Genomic DNA, 20,775 nt, shown 5'->3' on the forward strand with positions numbered 1-20,775 from the left:
TTTGAAAGAACCTTTTTTACTCTTTTATGGGACTTTAGATCTGTTTTGATTTATAGATATGCAATATTTTGTTGACTCTGTTAGGGTTAGGGTTAGGGTTAGGGGTTTATAATTTGCGTTTTTATAATTTATAGTAATTTCACATATTGTTTGAATAAATGTTTTAGACAAGAACTGACATTTAAAGTTGGCTTAAGTTGGTATCCACAGAGCGGTTTTTGGTTGTTTTGATTATTATGTATGTTCAGTAGCAATTAAATGGCAGGGTTTAGGTCCTGTGCTTATTTTCAAAGTACATTTTTGTGATGCACTAAGTTCCAAATTGGCATTAGCTGAGAGAGAGTTTCTTTTATACATAAGAAAACATGAATCAAACGAAGGGCTGGTGAATCAGAATAAAATTGAACTGGTAAATTTGGGGTTAGTAGTAAACTAGTGCTTTTATTAAGTAACGTGCATTAAATGATCAAGTGACATTTAAAGATATTTATAATGATAGAAGAGATTTCTGTTTCAAATAAATACTTTTGAACATTATGTTCATTCAATGCATTTATTTAATTCATTAAACAGTGTTTGTGTTAAATATTTAGAGGAGAACCTTTTAAACCAACTCCATACAATCAAATTTTGTATTTTGAGTCGTATTATGGGCTTTTGAACCTCAAGGACATTTTATCTGCTAATATTTGCCCATATGTTTCCCTGTTACATGCATTTGTTTAATTCTGTCAGATAAAGAGCTTCCAGCTATAGTTTTGCTATTGGCTGAGAGCTTCATGACACTTATAAAGAACAATCTTATATCAACTGACGTCTGAAGCATTTAGTTCTTCTCATAGGAGCTGCTGAAGTGAACAAACTGTATTGTTCGGTAAAGGAGGTAACACAAAAGAGCGGTAATCTTAGTGGGGTGGAGGCTGCGCAGGAATTCTCACCACGGTTATCCCTGTTATTATCAATATGATGAATAGAAACCCAGGCAATTTGCTTTCTGACGCAGCCACTACTCTCTTGGTGTCTTTGAGCATGATTTGGATCGTCAAGCAGTTTGGTGTGAGGTTCAGGATGTATTGAGATTTGAGCTGTGCTGCTGCATCATTGTATTTACTGAGTTTAATAAGTGAAGGTGATCTAATGGAGTCACTGTATTGCTGAATCAGGTGAGAATAATTCAAATGGTTGTTAAAGATATATAGTTTTGGTGTTCAAAAAAAGATACTAGAATATTACTGTTAAAATGCATTAGTTGATATCTTCTGTATTTATTGAGTGACAAATTAATGAAACAGTCTCTACACTAGATTGTATGTGTTTAATGCATGTGTTTAAACCTGTTGGTTTGTGTCAACTAATGCATTTCTTTTTGTCTGTGTGTTGTTGGCTCTGTGTACTGGAAGCTTATGTCACTAAAACAAATTCCTTGTATGCCCATATGCAATAAAGCTCTTTCTGATTCTGATTTTGATTCTTCTGATTTTTAGTTCCTCTCTCTGTTTCTTTCTCATCCTATTGAAACATCTTTAGCTTGAATGCTGGGGATTGTAAGGCACTATTTTCTGTAAAGTTGTAAAAGTGCTAATCAGCTTCATTGTAATTAAACTGACTGTGACTTATTAGATGGTATTAAAATAAGTACCAGGTTACATAAGGTGTCTTTTATTGCGATTTGTTGGCATTGAACTTGGGTTACTCAATAGCTGGTTGAAATGCGATGCAAGCTTAAACAATGGAAAGTATGTGCTTATGGTATTTTATTGTTTTGTAAATATCAGATTTTACTGTTTCAAGTCTAAACACTGACTTAAATTACTCTCGCTGGCTGATGGTATTAAATTGTGTGTATTTTGCGTAAATACGGTTAGAGCAACTTTGGAATTTTTTTTTTTTCATAGTTGTTCAGATAGTGATAACATCGACTTAGACTGCTAAAATTCCTTTCAAATAAATATAAATAACACAAATTAGACAATTATCGACACGTATGAGTGTTATAAACCAAATGTGGATTGTATAATGTTATTTTGACAAGAGATGTTTGCAGACTTTGGAATATTGGCTATTTTTAAGGAAACATGAGATTATTGGGTTGTTTTTCTCAGTAGAAATGGACACTTTTGCAAAAATTCCATTTGCTCTCTTTTATATCATTGTGGGCTCATTTGTGATTTTCTTTAAGTTTTTATATTTTCAAAGGGGATAATCTTGTGTTTTAATAACCTGTGTTCTAAACCAGTTGTTTTGTTTAGCGGCCCCACAAATCATATTTATGAATGTTCCATGCCCTCCGGCAGATGATATTAATCACACTGTTTCCTAGCATTATTCCAAAGCTGACCACTAAGAGCTTCAGACATTCAGTCCTCAGACATTCTTGTACATTTTGTTAACTCTCCATAAGCTCCACGTCAACTGACGTCTGCTGGGATGTGTCACGTAAAAGGCTTTGGTTATATGAACGGGATCATGTTGCCAATATGTAACTGATCTCTTAATCCTGAAGATCTTGAGCTGTCCTCATTTTTATCATGTAGGATTACGAGCAGACTTTACAGGCTCACAGGGCTATGAGATAATCTTGTAACCTGGATGGTTCCTGACCTACAAGAATAACCTTGTTCATGCAGTGGCAGGAAAGGAAACTATGATAATTAAATCACAAAGAACTGATTACGTTATGTAATACCTTCTCACTCTTTTTCTGTCTCTCTCCGTCCCTCCCGTTCTTCCTGTCCAAGAGAACACAAGCGCTTCTAAAAATAGTTTTGAAGATAACTGTCTATGAAACAATTTGCTAGTGGTCCTCTTAGTTTCTTTAAAATGTGCCCTTACTAGGATGCAAGTTTCCAAAGACATTTTGTCTGTCATACCGCAATTGCAAATATTTTTTAATCAGTATTATTGTTTTGTTTTACATTACAGTTATGCAAAACTTAAAACTTTATTTAAAACTTCATATAATTTAAACTTAAATTAACTTATATCAGACCTATTAAACATAGAGATATAGCAAATGTCCGTGAAAAAAAAAAAAAACTTATTGCAATCTGGCCTTCTATTATTTTCCTTTGTTTTTATATATATATTAAAGAGTTAGATTTGTTTTATGAATCTGACAAGTGCGAACATTTTGTGTGTTGCAGAAATCGAGGCAAAGGAAGCTTGCGACTGGCTACGAGCGGCAGGATTCCCCCAGTACGCCCAGCTCTTTGAAGGTAATGCTTCACCACACCAGAACATAAACTTAGAAAACCTCACAAATCTTATCTCACCCAGCTGTAAAGCCACAGTTAAAACTGGTTTCTCGGGAGGCTCTGGTGCTCTCATTTAGATTTCGAAATGATCATATGATGTCGGTCAACTCACAAACTCAGCCTGATTTAGGGCAAACACAAGCTTTTAATGTGGGATGTTGTTTCTGATGTTGTTCGAGACAGAATCATGTTAATGGGCACTTATATGTCTGCCAGACCTCATCATGTTAAACTGCTTTCAAAAACATCTCATTTACTTAGACATTCATACCCCCAGATCTGAAATTTTCATCTGAAATGCTGAGAGGTACAGGTCACTGGTAAAACTGGTTCTGGTTAAGAGGTACTGCTTGAACATTCTAGACTATGACATCTTCAAAGAGAGACAGAGGTCATGGGAATCACCTTGCCACAGAAACACTGCCATTTCACTTGCCCTTGGCGAACGCTTTTGATCTTGGAGTGTTAGTCTTTGGAAAAAAAATTGTGTGAACGATCTGTTTCTTTTCTTTTTGTATTTCCTCTGGGAAATATAGTGGTCTGGGATTTATATATATATATATATATATATATATATAGAGAGAGAGAGAGAGAGAGAGAGAGAGAGAGAGAGAGAGAGAGAAGAGAGAGAGAGAGAGAGAGAGAGAGAGAGGAAAATTGAAGCATTTCCACATCTGAATATAATTTAATATAATATAATTGTTTTGTAAAGAATAATTACAATCATTACAAAAAATTAAGCCTTTGTTTAAATATATTTTTGACAAGAATTGAATTTGCAACCTATTACATAAGAAACATGGTGTCAGGTTATGCAACTCTTCCTTTGTTCATTTGTAATATTAATACTTTATTGTCGTCTCATGGAATGACATGGAATCAATGTGCAGAACAGACTCTTCCCATAATGGGTCTCTTCATAAGTGTTGTTATGGAATTTCCAGCAGTTTAAAACCAGAACACTGTGCATTTCTCTGAATCTGTCTTTTTACGTTCCACAAAAGCAAAAAATATGATGAAACATTTAATTGTACCAATGGAATGTCAGCTTCAGCAGGGTCTGGATTCAGTAACTCCATTACATAAGTTGGACACACTCTGTAGAAGACGTAATGGCTTCTCAAAGCCAAGCTCAGATTTAGGGGGGCAAACCCTGTCTCACTTTATTAGCATCTGGAAGTCTAAAACAAGTTAGCTACTCTCTTTGCCTTGGCTTTCGTTCTGGAAAGAATGTGTTGTCAGGGTTTTTTTTTAAGAGTGTGGGCGCCTGGATTCCTCTGTGTTTGCTGTGAACATGCAAGATTGGCCTATTAACGAATCAGAGGGAAATCATTACAGTCCCTAACAGACATCTGTTTCTTTCCAGTGTTTGTCTATAATGAACTTGATTGTTGAAATGGAATATGCCTGTGTTTCTTTACAGATTCTCAATTTCCGATTGACATCTCCCCTGTGAAGAAAGACCATGACTTCTTAGACAAAGACCTTGTGGAACCTCTGTGTCGGTAAGGACTGAGACATCTTTGGTGTCTTCTGTGCTTCCTAAACAAATCAGTCTAAATCAACGACCAAGTCTTCTGAGAACCTAATGAACACCTGAAATCAGTCTCTAATCAAGAAGACAACTAACTCATTGAGAACATTTTGTACTGGGGAAATATAATGAGTTTAATCTACAAACTTTATTGAGTCAGTTGTTGCTTTAATCACAACATTATTTACTTCAGCCTTAGATTAAGACTGACATTAGAGAAATTACATCATATTTGAGCTTAATAGATGCAATACACAATGACAGCAATAAAAAATCTGACCTGTTATTATTACTAAAGACAATTGGATGATAATTAACTAATCATCAATAATAGAATTTCATTTAGAGCTACAACCACTATATAAAAGATTTAGACTTGCAGTGGTTGAGGATGCAATGATGAATCAAACTAGGCTCTAAAAATTCAATTTTTTCATTGTGTCGTGTTTGGAATTTCCAAATTAAGACCATCCAGTGACTTTGGTTTCCTTGGAGACTACCTATGGAGAACTTTGGGCACGTACTCAAGTCGCTCTACTGTGACTCTAAACAACCCTTAAGCAACTCATCGAAATTCCAAACCTGTTTACTGTTTTGTGGGAAACAATGTCCGACATTCCCACCTCTCCCCCTGACTTCTCACTTTTCTACAGCGCCTGGAGGGGATCAACTCCGTAAACAATTCTAGCACGACATGCCCAGTAAGAACACAGAGGACTTTGTTAGCTGTGGATGTTTGCAAGCACCAGTGACAAAGCTCACATCTTTAACCTTTCTTTGACGCTTTGCTCTCTACAATTTGCTGATAAAGACTCTAAATGCTAAATATTTAGTTCTCAAATCAAAGAGCATTTAATAAATGATTTGTCAGAAAGTCATTGTAGTAATCTTTATCAAAATTCGGGTGTCATGTGAAACCAAAAATTCAGTGGTCAATAACAATACAATTTCTAATACTAAAATAAAAACTAGCATGCTAGCAATGACACTTCTTAAAAAGTAAAATATTAAGTAAGGGATAATGTACATCCAGCTGGTTGTTATTGCAGATTAACCCCTGACAGGGTGATCAGGATCTTACCTTCTAAGGATCTTGTATCACCCTGAAGGGGGTTATTCGATGTATATTATCCCGCTTATAAGAAGGCTACTTGCCACAGAAGGAAATAATTAAACACAAAATATTGATTTTAGTTGAAATATTTGAACACAAAGCTTCCGTGAACATAGCAGTTGCGAGCAAGCAGCAAGTTCAAACTAGACAGACATTTAAGGGAAACAGTGCAGTCAAACCGCTTATTACACAATATTTTACCACATAATTAATTAAGGCAATAAAAAATTTAAGACGAAAATGTTTTAAAATCTTACCAGTTTATTAGTTATCTTATAATTCATTACAGCGTACAAAACAATCCTAGCAAAATGGCAGCAGCTGCATTTGTATGAAACGAGAGAGCGAGTCCGCCATACCAGGATGGCATATATAAATAATTTTGAATCGAGTTTTAATATTTTATTAGCTAAACAAATGCAAAGCTTCCACCAAAAAAAACCCAAACAAACAAAAAAAAAAAAAACTGTTCCCTAGCAAGGGTACAGCGCCGACTTCAGTTACCCTGATGAGCCTGTGTTATCAGCTTTTACCGGTTGTTATCGAGGGATAACATACCTCGTAAAGTATATTCAACAGAAACAATGTAAAAAATTATAATGGTGTCTTATCTCGCTGGAACCTGTTTTAAGCCGATTGTTCTCCATTGACTGCCGCCAGTGTCTTTCTGTTCTCTACATATTACGTCTTGACTGTATTCTGTTTTATATCTGAAGTCTTTGCTGTCACGGCATACACACAGACCACGGAGCAATATAAAGAGTCATAAAATGTCATGATTATTACATCACGAACAGCTTGGTTTCCATGCATACTTGAGTCACGCAGTGTGTTTCCCTTTATAGCATTTACAGCCTTTAATAAATCTTACCCACATGCTTTTGGATCAGGAAGAGACGTTCTTATTTCTTTTACTTTTTACTGAATATGTTGCAGTGTTGCTTCAAGACCTTTATTGTGAACAATTATAAGTGTAACTAATGCCCTGTAATTCAAATAGACTAGTTCAAGGAGAAACTGTAGCCCACGACTTTGTCAAAAGCTCAGAAAGCTGCTTTACTTTCATCCCAAATTCATTTTTCATATTTGACGGACCACGCAAGTGACTGAAAGAGAAAAACCTATTTCCAGGAGGTTTTGGGAATGGCTTCAAAGAAAGGCAGGCTCTTGTGTTTTCTGTGAATTTGAGGGGAAAAACAGGCCTCTCAGACCTGGAGGAGTGACTATGTGGCAGCTGGAATCAACCACATTAAATGCTCTTGAGGGCCATTGAAAACCATGGCAACTGAAGCTCGCAAGCTTTCGCCAATTAAAAGCAAACTACCATGAGAGAGAGCAGGACATTGGCCAATTATTGTGCCTAATTAGGTTTGCTGCTCACCAGAGCTTAGTGTTGGATAGCAGGGGACATAGATCACATAGCTTGATTATATTAGAAACGGCCACAGAATGCTGTGCTCTGCTGATATTGTGTCCACATCACCACTGTATATGCCATGGAAAATGATGCCAGTCGGAGGGAAAGGATTTTAAATTATTATCTATTTTTTTTCTCCCAGGCGACTGAATACATTAAACAAGTGTGCCTCTATGAAACTTGACGTGAACCTTCCTAAGAAAAAAGTAAGTGATCCATTATTTCTGTTTAACCTTCTGGGAATGTGTATTGTTCTAGTGATTTTGTGTTATAGCAGTTTTGCTGCTAGAATCAGAATGGTTTTCATGCCTATATTGTAACTAGCACCAAATGCCATGTGTACTATCTCTATAGAACCACTATATTACTTTATTATCACAATTAAATTAAAATTAAATTTTAGCGTTTAGCAGACGCTTTTATCCAAACTGACTTACAGCGCATTCAGGCTAATAAATTTTACCTAACATGTGTTCCCTGGGAATCGAACGCAAGCTAATGCAATACTCTGTACTTGACCCACAGGAGCACTAAACTTGATATATGAGAACGCTACTAGCAATGCCTTTGTGTGAACTAATGTAACTGTTTACTCTCAGTATAGGATCTCTTTTTGTATCACCTAAAGATATTGAATAGAAACTGTGCTATATTACACTGGTTATGTAATAACTTAAGAGAGGAAGGAATGTGCCCTTTGAAAACATGAAAAACTAATTTGAGTCAATCTAAACTGTTACCTCTGGGGGTTTTGAATTGTGAGGAAGGAAAAAGGAAAAAATAGACATTTCTCAAAGGATTGGGATGGTAGTCTTGGGTTGAATTGCTAATGTAATAAAAGATGTGGCAATAAAAATAAACTAATATTTATGTATTTCCTTGTTAACCTGCAGAGTGAAGACTCAGATGAAGATGACCTCTTTGCCATCAGTGACAAATGGACCTTTGAATGGAGCAGTCGCCGCTGGTCCAGGCTCCAAGACATCAATTGCCTGCTGAGGGGTGTGGAAAACAAGAATCCAGGGGAAAACTCTGCCCTTCGGACAACGACCAGCAGCGAGAGCATTCTGACAGACTTGAGTGAGCCGGAGATCTCTTCCATCCACAGCGAGAGCAGCGGCGGCAGTGGTGGCGTTCGTGCACACAGCGCGGAAGACTTGGACAGCTCGCACCGCACCTGCTCGGACTCTGCAGCCATGCCTGACCACACATCACTAGGTGTAGCCCATCTCTCTTCAGAACTTTCAAGCTACAGTTCGCTGCCTGTAAAGCATGGCAAGCGAGGACGGACTCGTGCTAAGGAGTTCTTACGGCGCATGGAAGTTCTGCAGTCACGGGGTGCAATGGGTGGTGGAGGGAACAGGAGTCTTGTTATAAGTGCCCCAGTTCTCCAACAAGAACCCCAGGCTGTGAAAACTCTCCGCTGTGTGGAGATCATCAATGGAGACATGCGTCTAGCAGAGCCACTTTCCGACATGAGTTTGCCGTGCCAATCTAGCAGTGAAGGGAGCAGCAGCCAGTCCAGCGGGAGTGCCGTTAGCACGCCAAACATGAAGGAGCGCAATGTCCACCGGGCCGATCACAAGCGCAGTGGGATGTACCTGGAGGACTTGGATGTGTTCTCCAGTCTCATCCAGGGTAAGCGTGTGGCTGAGCAGAACCGACGCAATGAGTTCCGCTCTTACGAGGATCTGGTGGTGCATATCCCTAAGGATCACAAGCCTGGAACCTTTCCTAAAGCTCTGTCAATCGAGAGTCTTTCACCCTCAACGGCAACCTCCATCAACTGGCACTCGGCAAGCATTGACTCGGATGTCCAGCGTCCACCTTGCATCAAAGAACCTCGAACCATCACACAATGCAGCACCCGAGGCAGTCGGATCAGTATTTACGACAATGTACCCGGCTCGCATCTCTATGCCAGCACCGGTGACCTCATAGACTTGGAAAAGGAAGATCTTTTCCCACATTTGGATGATATTCTGCAGCATGTTAATGGCCTGCAACAGATTGTGGACCACTGGTCCAAGAATGTACTGCCCAACAGTGAAAATGCGGGAAAGGAGCGAGTTAATCTTGTTGACGAAAGGCAAGGCGACTTGCAATCATCCAGCCAGATCACATTGGATTTTGAGGGACACTCAGTGATGGAGGATCAGGCAACCCCTAGTGATGTAGACCGGGATGGGGTGTCACTTAATGAAACAGAGTCAACAGGAATGAGGGAAAGGAGAGACTCCGGTGTTGGGGCTTCTCTTACCAGACCAAGACGGTAAGATTCAGGGCTAACAATGCTATTCTATATGTGTTGGATTCAGAAATATAAAGTTTGGATAGGACTGGTTGACTGGTTGAAATAGCATGTACGCTTGTGCATGTACACTTATGTTGTAGATTTAAATGCTGTTTTAGGTGGTTGTGCTCAAAGTCACTCAAACATTCACCCCAAGTTTCAATCCCTAACATGGTTCCCTGCTCTTTGTTTAGCTTGCGATGGCCAAGCTTCCAGATTTCCAACCGCCTCAGCCATTCGGTCGCCTCTCTCCAGATTACCAGCCAACCTGCGGCCCAGCTTAGCATGCTACAGAAATTTTCCTTGCTCCGACTGACTGCCATTATGGAGAAGTACTCCATGTCCAACAAACATGGCTGGACCTGGTAAGTATCTGTTGGAAAAATTAACAGATGCTATGAGATTTTATGTTATTGTTTTACTGTGGCTTAAAGCTCAGTTGGGACTAGCAGTAAATAAACGCTAGTAAACACGGATCCATTCCTCCTCTACTGGTCACTATTGTTACTGCACTCTGCAGTTAAAAACTTGTGATGAAAACTTCACTGTTCATTATTATTCAGTATTACAATTGTATTGATGACTTTACAACTCCCAAAACATAAAACACACACACACACACACACACACACACACACAAAAGCTTGCGGAAACAGATGCTTAAATTGTATAAAAACCCCACACATTTTTATTTTGTATCTCTCAGGTCTGTGCCAAAGTTTATGAAGAGGATGAAGGTTCCAGACTATAAGGAAAAGAATGTTTTCGGGGTTCCACTGATTGTGCATGTTCAACGTTTCGGTCAACCTTTACCTCTTGGTATCCAGCAGGCTTTGCGCTACCTCAGGAGCCAATGCCTCGATCAGGTTAGTCAATGAGAGTCATCAGATCAGCAGTACAACTGTATACAAATCTAATAACAGTCTGAAAACAGTATCATAATATTCTTTTAAATAAAGTAAATAAATGTTAATGTAGCGACCATTTTCCAATGTCCAATTTCTTATTGAAAATGTAAAAACAAATAGAAAATTCTCACTAGAAAATTCTCCCGTTTCTTAGGTGGGTCTGTTTCGCAAGTCAGGGGTGAAGTCTCGTATCCAAGCTCTCAGACAGATGAATGAGAATTCTCCAGATGATGTCAACTATGAAGACCAGTCTGCGTACGATGTGGCCGACATGGTCAAACAGTTCTTCAGGGATCTGCCTGAGCCACTTCTGACCAGCAAACTGGGCGAAACCTTCCTACACATTTACCAATGTAAGAAACACTTCTTAACTCCTCTCCTAAATCCATCTCATGAATTTAGGAAGAAGAAAGCACAAACTTCCTTTAGTCATCTGATCCTTGTTTCCTCTTTAGATGTGCCCAAAGAGCAGCGCTTACAAGCTGTGCAGGCAGCCATCATGCTGATGTCAGATGAAAACAGAGAGGTACTGCAAACACTGCTCTGCTTCCTGAGCGATGTCACTTCCTCCGTGCAAGAGAACCAAATGACACCCATGAACATCGCAGTGTGTCTGGCACCTTCACTTTTTCATCTCAACATCCTGAAGAAGGACAATCTTGCACCAAAGTAAATAACAGTCTACTTCTTTCAGTCTACTATGATATATATAAGGTTGATCCATCCATCCATCCATCCAAAAATAAATTGTATATATATTGTAAAATTTAAAGCAATGCTTTCAGCAATATTTTTTTTTTATAATTAATATGTTCTATATTATGTAAAATAAAATAAAAAGTTTTCTAATCTGTCAACAGAGCTATGCAGATGCAGAAAAAGTATGCTACAGGGAGGCCAGACCAAAAGGACCTGAATGAAAACCTGGCTGCCACTCAGGGCCTTGCACACATGATCACAGAGTGCAACCGCTTGTTTGAGGTGAGAAACACACGCATCTATTTCAAATGATGATGATTTGACATACTTTCCTTCAAATACCGGACAACCACAAATCTAATTTTCTGTTTTTATTTGCCTTTTCAATTATCTCTAAAGCAGACTGTGCATTGTTTAATTTCCCTCAGATTCCACATGAAATGGTGACACAATCACAAAACTCCTATGTGGAGGCCGAGCTTCAGGCTCCCACAATAGAGGAGCTCTGCAAGGGGAAACATCAAGAGGACGAGGGGGAAGATGAAGGCTCTTGGCCTGCATTCATGGAGGCCAGGCTACAGGGTCTTCTCAAAGAATCACGGGAAAAGGCCAAAGGTTGGGTGTCCTGCCAGAGCACCGACAACACAGAGCTGTCCTATAAGAAGGTGCGGTTGGAAAATTCAGCACAACGGGACATAAACATTACAGATAATCTTAATAATACTAATAATGAATAAATACTAAGTAAAGTTCTTTGTTTAACTCTAGGTGGGTGATGGGAACCCTTTGCGGCGTTGGCGGGTCTCAGTGGAGGTGGAAGCCCCTCCATCAGTGGTTCTAAACCGTGTTCTTCGGGAACGCCACCTGTGGGACGTGGACCTGATGAATTGGAAAGTGTGTGAGGTTTTGGACAGGCAGACAGAAGTGTTCCAATATGTCCTCAACTGTATGCCTCCTCATCCCAGCAGAGACTTTGTAGTGCTCAGGTGGGTCCGTTCACTCAGGGACTTCCGTTTTTTTTGTTTTGCTTTTAAGGATTTATGGAGCAGTGGTTAAATGAATGAGATACGAGTTCCCACGGTCATGCAAAACCTGGGAATGCTGGTAAATTTTGGTAGTTTCAGACTTTGGAAAGTCATGTAGATTAGTAAATTTGTCAAAAAAAAAAAGAAAAAGAAAAAAGAAATATATATACATTTTTAAATGTAATTATATATATTTGAAGTGAATACTAGCAACATTATTGAATCAATTCATATATATCACCAAAATTCCTTGTTTTTTTTAAAATGTTATGCATGTTAAATGTTATTATATTTTTTTATTATATTTAATATATATGTAATTAATACTAGCAATATTTGATATATTAATTATTATAGATTTCATATATAATATAGATTTAGAATATAATTCCTAAAAGTGTCTGTAAAATGATTTTTATAAAGTACTGGAAAGTCAACCGATGTATGCAGCGATTTTTTAATGTTATGTTAAAGTTTGTCAGTTCCACACCTGGGAAAGTCAGAAATTAGCGAAAATGTCATAAAAAAATTCTACAGAAATTAAAATAATACTAATAATAATAATGAAAAATAACAAAAAATCTAAATATTTTTTAAAAATAGTAATATTAATAAAACATGAATATATATTAGCATATGAATACATGTTTCTATGGATTTGTACCTATAATATCTATCTTGTATCTTATATTCCTAACAGTTCCTATAAAACCATTTTTAAATATCCTTACAAAGCAAATAAGAATTACTGGAAAGTTATACAGTGTTATAGAGTTATGTATTGGTAGAAAATGTTAAAGTAGGATGGCTGGATGCATTTACAGTTTAGATCACAGTTTACTTCTTTAGCTTACTGTGTACTGCAGCAGTGTTTTATAAACTTACACTGGTGTTTGTGCTCAGGTCGTGGAGGACAGATCTGCCGCGGGGGACATGTTCTCTGGTGTCCCTGTCTATTGAACATGAGGACTGTCCGCCTATAGGGGGCATCAGAGCTATAGTGATGGAATCCAATTATTTACTGGAGCCCTGTGGCTCCGGCAAGTCCAGACTCACCCACATCTGCAGAGTGGACCTGAAGTGAGTAAATATAGATGAGTGACCCACACACACACATGTAGAATTCTCTGACTGTAGCTGCATTGCTCATAGAAATGAATACAAATCATTGTGGTAACATTCTGCACTTTGTTTTCAGGGGAAGAGCTCCAGAATGGTATAACAAAGCATTCGGACACCTTTGCGCCGCTGAGGCCGCTCGTATTCGCAATTCCTTCCAGCCAATCCACACAGAGGGTCCAGAAACAAAAATCTGAGCCTTGTTCTCATTCTGGAAACTGAAATCTCAGTTCTGTGAGTCTATGAACCCTGATAAATTTCTGCCCTTTTGCACAATGGGCAGAGTTGCCTCGTCTGGGTAATAAACCCAAATGGGAATGTGGTCAACTTACCAATGTACCTTTAGCTTGTCATTTTTTAATATTATCTTATTGTAACTATTGTTATTTGTATTATAATTATTGTATTCTTTCATATGATCTTATACAATGTATAGGTCACCTAAGCTCTTAAGTGCTTCTGGGAAGCATATATTTTATTTAAAAAAAGAAAGCTATATTTGCACATGCATGCACCGCATGTCCATGTATGGGTTTGTTTGTATTTGTGTGAATGTGTGTATCTATACACACATCTTGTATAGACTATATAAATATATATTTAAGTGCTCATGTTGTATGAATATTATGTATACATGTGTTTGATATCTCCTTTTGCACAGATATCAGTATAATTCATATGGTACATAATGTTACTCAGTTGTAAGCTGAGTTACTTTGCTTTCTCTGTTTCTTTTTTAATGTTTGTCCATGAATGGGTGTAATAATATGGAATTTGTACTTGCTTGTTTTAAAAGACGGACAAAATGACTTGGGTTTGATTTTCTCAGACCTGCTTTTGTAGTACTGGATTGCATTAACGACAAAGAGACAATGATTTTTAATTAAACTATGTAAATGAATTCATTTTTATTCGTTTGCTGTCATTTTGATGCTTATTTTCTCCCTGCATGATTATTGATATAATATCAGCCTTTCATAAAAATAACAACATAACCGTTATCAAAATCATACACTACCTGGGCTAAAGTTTGGGCTCAGTAAATTTTTTATTTATTTATTTGAAAGAAATCAATAGTTTTATTCAGCAGGTATGCATTAAATTGCTAAAAAAAAAAAAGTGACAATAAAGACATTTATCAATATTATAACAAAGATTGAGCTTTCTATAAATCCATTCATGAAGAAAAATGATTCCAAGAACTTTTTTTTTAGCAGCACAACTGGTTTTTAACATAAAGAAACAGTTTCTTTTGTACCAACTTGAAATATATATAAAAAATATAAAGACAAACTAATTAATCGTAATATTAATATTATTGTAATATTACACATCATTACTGGTACTTTTGATCAAAATAAATGCATTCTTGGTGTGCAATAAGATACTTTTTTCAAAGACATTAAAAAAAAATGTAGACCCAAAACGTTTCAATAGTAGTATAAAACAAACCTGCCGTACTGAAACTGGTGAAGTACTTCTGTTATCCACTAGATGTCAGTGTTTATCTATGACAAAATTTCCCTTCCTCTCAATGACTGCCAGTTTTATTGGTAAATCTATCTATCTATCTATCTATCTATCTATCTATCTATCTATCTATCTATCTATCTATCTATCTATCTATCTATCTATCTATCTATCTATCTATCTATCTATCTATCTATCTATCTATAAAGGCTGCTCAGTTTCAACAGATATCTAGGCTTGTTTACTGTTTTGATATTTAAATGCTTTTACACAGAATTTGTCTGGATGTTCAAATTGGTGACACCAATGCCTCAAATAAAACAGGATTATTTTAATGCATGTTTAAATAACAATGAAGTGCACTGATGACATCAAATAAACTTTGGACAGCACTTTGTTGCTGTAAATAAATGTACATGGTTTTCTAAACATCTGACAGCATTACAGATGGACACAGACACAGTATCTCACACATTTACCGTCTTCAGAGATCAAACCTCATGGTGTGGTTTTCAGCAGACTGCCGAAGAATAAATCCATCAGATGGCCTCTGTCAGCTTGTGAACTGTCTGGCTTATATACAGTAGCATCAGACTGACAGAATAATGTCTGCTTACCACAGTGAATCAAAACAGTTGTGAAACGACAGATTCACAAAAAGATCCACACTGATCTCACTAAACCACCAAACAAACAAAATCATGGTCGTTGTTAATCAGCAGTTTAAACGTGAAGCAAATTTTGTGAAGCACAACACCTCGTGTTTATTGTGCAGTACGCTGGATTTGATCATTCAGCAGGCAATGGATCAGAAGTAATCAAGTCAGGTCCAACATTTGTCAGTTCATTCTAAAATCTTAATAACCTCATTAATTTCACTGTAATATAATCAGACTTTTTATAAGTCCTGATCATTTACTAGTTTGAAACCCTCTCTCATGAGGTTGTGAAGGTTATTGCTCACTTCGAAATGTCCAAATGGTCTAACAAAGACACAACAGTAGCTGCACATATAGGCTATAATTTAAAAGTGCAGTATGGTTTACTGGAATGTCACATATATTAAATGTATTGATTGCACCTTATTACTTAACATATGTCTTTTGTCATGGTCATTTACAGGCAGTCCGTCACAGTTATTTAGGTAGGTGAAGATAATGACCATCATTTCAGTAAAATATTCTAAAGTATTTTATTTTAGAGTGGCCTTCATCAATGAGGATGAGCGGATTAATATAGCATTAGTGATTTTTATAGCTAAATATATTTTTATTAATAAATAAATAAATATATTACAGTCATTATGGCAAAGCTATCATTTAGCAATGCTATCTATCTATCTATCTATCTATCTATCTATCTATCTATCTATCTATCTATCTATCTATCTATCTATCTATCTATCTATCTATCTATCTATCTATCTATCTATTTTGGAGGAAAAGTCATTTATTTTAAATGGGCTCATGCTGACTGCTGCCCGGTATCTAAAGATCTTCTGCTTCCGCCTAGCTTCCCATATTTACCTGTTTGATCGGTAGGATCCATCTGTGATCTGTCTCTTCCCTTCGACCCATGAAGGTGCAGACAGGACGCACACTGCAGCCTTCGGTAGTCTACTGCACATAGAGGGCGTTTTCCCAGCATGAGAAACATTTGATCGGTACACCCAGCTGGGTAATGCAAACCCACATACTACATCACTGAACACAAATCAGAGAGGGAAGCGGGAGCTGAAGTACAGTGTGCGGAGCATCTGTAGACCTGTAGTGTATTCTGTGAACCTGCCACATGGGTTTGGACTCTTACTGCACAGCCGGTGGATATTAAATCACTGTCGGAGATTTCTTTTCCCCCTTAAAGTGGCTGTAGATATCTCATCGAACTTGATTTGACCAAAACACCTCCTGTTCTTGATGATACAGCGCTGTTTTTAAACACCGCGGCTGATAGGATATGGCGAGCGTTCAGTCGGTGGCCACACCGGGCGACAGAGCACCTCCTCCCGGCCACAGGCAGCACGGAGCCGCCGCTGCCGCGGGCTCCGGTACCGGTGACATGATGATGTCCTGCTCCGGATCGGTGGTGCTACCGGCCGGGGTGATAAACCCCTCGGTTCCGATTCGGAATATCAAGACGAAATTCGCAGTCCTCAGCGGTCTCATTCAAGTCGGCGAGGTCAGCAATAGAGATATAGTGGAAACGGTGTTGAATCTGGTAAGTGTGACACTTCTTGTGGCTGACTGTGTTTCAAAACATACTGAACTAATAGACGGCATTTTTGAAAGCGCTTTGAACGATTCTAGTTCTTTTGATTTTGAACATTGAATGAATGAATGATGCTGTGATATAGGCTGTATCAGATCGCGAGTAGCCTATTAGGATGCAGTATGTGCTCATTACAGTCACTGACATATGCTAAAGTGTCTGTTGTGCTTACTAACAGCAACCAAACAAGTGTCTTACTGTAGTTTACATGCAACCTGTGCTACAGAAAAAAAATCAGTCTTGTTCTTCAGTGAAAATATCTAAATATCCTTAGAAACAAGGCACAATCTCACTATATATGTTAGTATATAGTGATAGCTATATAAATGTTTATGTGTTTATCTATGTGTGTATTTCAAATCGACAAATCAAAATGTTCTTCAACAACAGCAACAACAACAAAAAAAAAAATTCACAAAAAAGAATATTTGTATAATTACTTTCCAGCAACCACAAACTTGTACTTTGTGGGGGAGATGTAATCGAATTTGTCTCACTTTATTTGAAAGAGCGATTTTTAGATGCGCAACCAGGGCTAAAAATTGAATTTATGTGTCTTCTTTTTTCAAACCCTTATCTCACATATCTTTATTAGTACCTGCCAACCCAGAATAGAACCTGTTTGTATTCAGTGTTAAAAGCATAATCAACATTATTTCCTTGGAAATGAAGTATGGAGCTTCAGCAGTTCTAATGCCATCTGGAATAGAGGCCTATATTTATATATTCACAACATACAATGCTAGCCTGCAAGCATTATGCAGTAAAGGGGCAATGGCAATGAAAGTTTGTCCTTGTGTGTCAGTGCAAGTGTTTTGAGACATTTTTCCTGTTGTGTTGCACATTGAGAATTTTTAGATTTCATTATGATCAATCTTTGACTGTGAAAACAGGCAGATTCACTGCATGTGTGTTTAGCTAATGCACTTTAGTCTTGCATTAATAGTCTAGTATTTGCTGAGTATGTGTTAAAATAGGCTTTCGTGGAACACACAAGACCTGCACCAGGATGTTCGGTCAAACATTACTTATCCTTTAACGCTGGTGTTATGGATGTTTTGTACTTGTTGTGATTCTTAATTACCTGAGTAAAATGCTGTCATACAGAGCTGTAGGAAAAGACTAACCATATTATGATGATTATTCTCCTAGTTGGGATCTTCAGTAAACGTGATCGATTTGACAAATACAGATGTTCTGGCCTCTGGAATATGAATTAAAAAACCAGAGGGTTCTTTTGCGACTGTTGTCTGTCTCGCGCAATAGCAGCTCACGGTGAGTCAAAGAGGCGATGCTGACAGCATTTAGACAACAGGTCTGTTCCTGTGTTCACAGGTGCTGCTGTTTACGGCACGCCAGGGTGCATTTCTGATTTGACAGTGGAGGGAATAATTACTTCCCCTCCCTCAGCCACCGTTTGCTAAGGGTTCTTCAGCCACCTTGTATTTTCATAAACATTGTTGATCAGTCAGTTAGCCGGTTTAGTGACAGAGAGAGTAGCTTTTTTTGTTTGTTTTAACAAGTACTTATATGTAGGGTTGTTGCAAGAACGGAATACACCAAAACATTTCTTAAACATGAAATGCATTTTGTGATACAGACAGATCCTTTTGTCCATGATATTAGTCTCGAAAGATATATAAACTCAAAAAAAAAAAGACGGAATTTTAAGTTGTTAATTTAAAATTGCAAGATATAAACACAGAATAGCTAGAAATAAAGTCATAATTTTGTGTCGTGATCTTTTGAACCTGAGGAAAATGTAAGAATTGTGACGTTAACCCAAAATTGCAAGACGTAAGCTTGGAATTCTAAATAAAGGGACAGAATTGCAAAATGAAAACTCAAAATTACGAGATTTTAACTCAGAATTGCTAGGAATAAAGTCAGAAGTGTGTTATAAACATGCAATTCTGAGTAAAAAGTCAGAATACTGAGATACCTCAAAATTGCAAGGTAGGACTTGCTAGAAATCAAGCCAGACTTTTGTGTCATAAACGCATGATTCTGAGAAAAAAAATGTCAGATTTGGGAAATGTTAACTCAAAATTGCAAGACGTAAGCTTGGAATTCTAAAAAAACGGACAGAATTGCAAAATTAAAACTCAAAATTACGAGATTTTAACTGCTAGTATTAAAGTCAGAAGAGTGTTATAAACTTACAGTATATCAAAAATTCTGAATTGCAGTATTTGTATTCAAAATCACAATTCTGAGAAAAAAGTACCATATTTTCCGGACTATAAGTTACACTTTTTTATCATAGTTTGGCTGGTCCTGCGACTTATAGTCAGGTGCGACTTATTTATCAAAATTAATTTGACATGAACCGAGTGAAATGAACCAAGATAAATAAACCAAGAGAAAACATTACCGTCTACAGCCTCGCTCTATGCTGCTCAGTGCTCCTGTAGTCTACCCTGAGCAGCATAGAGCGCCCTCTCACGGCTATAGACGGTAATGTTTTCTCTTGGTTCTTGGTTCTAAATAAATGCGACTTATAGTCCGGTGCGACTTATATATTTTTTTTTATACGTATTTTTGGACTGATGCGACTTGTACTTAGGTGTGACTTATAGTCTGAAAAATACGGTAATTGCGAGATGTTAAGTCAGTATTGCAAGATATGGAATTGCTAGAAATTAAGTCTAAATTATGTGTTATAGGCTCATCATTATCCTGTGAAAAACAAATTCAAACTGCGAGATATGAACTTGGAATTGTGAGAAATAGAGTCAGAATTCTTAAATAAAAAGTCGCAATAACGTTATTAATTTTGTTTTTACTTGGAAACAGATTCCATACATAGAAGTGGCTGCATTTACACAACACTTTTAGGTATAATAATTCAATATTTTGACTGTTTTGAATGTTGCCATCAGTTTTTACATTAATAGATCACTAAGACAAAAGTGATACTCCATTGTGCCACCAAAGGTTAAGAAATATTTACAATTTTCTGCAACACTGTAAGAATGGCTATCATTATGTCTTTTTTTACTACAGTGTCAATTTGATGCCAAAGTGCTTTTGACTGTTAGATCAGCATAATGAAGAGCTGACTAAATGTTTTGGTCCTCAGTTTCATCCAAGTTCATGATAGATTCAACCACTTTCTCTTTTTTATTAACTCATCATGTTAGAAATGTCACCAGGGTGAATCAGGCCCAGCTCTCCGTTGTGCCAAACCGCCTTAACCCCTACGAATCTGAACCTTGATATTTGCAGTCTCATTGTTACCGCTCCAGAGATTAATTACAGGCCGTTCTGTCACAGCGGGGAGTGACGAGATCAGAACGGGCAGACAAGACTTGTTCCAGCCCTTGGCAAGTTGGGGCAAAGACATCGTCCTGTGACTCTGAGGGACTTACGATACTCTCAATACAACCCGGACGTCTCTTGAGAAACAGTGAAGTGAGACCAGCACATAAGGCAAATCTCACCTTTCTTGATCCGAGAAAGACAAATTCACAACTCACAAGTCACAGTGTAACTGTCAAAGCGAGCTGATTGAGAGACGTTTTTGAAAGATTCAAAGTTATAATCATCTTGTTGTTGTGTTAACGCAATCCTTTTCTTTTCAGCGTCTCGGAAAGGCAGTATATGGGAAGAACAGTAGTGTGGTTGCTGTGATGTCTCGATTAAGAATTGATCGCTGGAGTCTCTTGTGTGCA

The 20,775-nt window shown here is 37.5% G+C and overlaps 2 protein-coding genes across 12 annotated transcripts in view; both read left to right on the forward strand.

Annotated features, from left to right (window-relative positions):
- LOC127972727 (stAR-related lipid transfer protein 13) overlaps nt 1-14,268 on the forward strand; it is an 82,198-nt gene extending 67,930 nt beyond the window's left edge. For all 5 annotated transcript variants that reach the window (XM_052576464.1, XM_052576465.1, XM_052576467.1 and 2 more), the window contains 13 exons: nt 3,144-3,215; nt 4,678-4,759; nt 7,462-7,525; nt 8,213-9,591; nt 9,807-9,977; nt 10,319-10,478; nt 10,675-10,873; nt 10,976-11,189; nt 11,381-11,501; nt 11,648-11,884; nt 11,988-12,205; nt 13,148-13,324; nt 13,443-14,268. In XM_052576464.1, coding sequence (XP_052432424.1) covers nt 3,144-3,215; nt 4,678-4,759; nt 7,462-7,525; nt 8,213-9,591; nt 9,807-9,977; nt 10,319-10,478; nt 10,675-10,873; nt 10,976-11,189; nt 11,381-11,501; nt 11,648-11,884; nt 11,988-12,205; nt 13,148-13,324; nt 13,443-13,560 — 3,212 coding nt within the window. In that variant the 3' untranslated portion in view covers nt 13,561-14,268. The remainder of the gene's footprint in view (nt 1-3,143; nt 3,216-4,677; nt 4,760-7,461; nt 7,526-8,212; nt 9,592-9,806; nt 9,978-10,318; nt 10,479-10,674; nt 10,874-10,975; nt 11,190-11,380; nt 11,502-11,647; nt 11,885-11,987; nt 12,206-13,147; nt 13,325-13,442) is intronic.
- A 2,145-nt stretch (nt 14,269-16,413) lies between these two features.
- Nucleotides 16,414-20,775, forward strand: part of LOC127972725 (neurobeachin-like) — a 247,688-nt gene continuing 243,326 nt past the window's right edge. For all 7 annotated transcript variants that reach the window (XM_052576455.1, XM_052576457.1, XM_052576458.1 and 4 more), the window contains exon 1: nt 16,414-17,050. In XM_052576455.1, coding sequence (XP_052432415.1) covers nt 16,790-17,050 — 261 coding nt within the window. In that variant the 5' untranslated portion in view covers nt 16,414-16,789. The remainder of the gene's footprint in view (nt 17,051-20,775) is intronic.

Source organism: Carassius gibelio, chromosome B15 (assembly GCF_023724105.1).
Source record: "Carassius gibelio isolate Cgi1373 ecotype wild population from Czech Republic chromosome B15, carGib1.2-hapl.c, whole genome shotgun sequence".
NCBI classification, from domain to species: Eukaryota; Metazoa; Chordata; class Actinopteri; order Cypriniformes; family Cyprinidae; genus Carassius; species Carassius gibelio.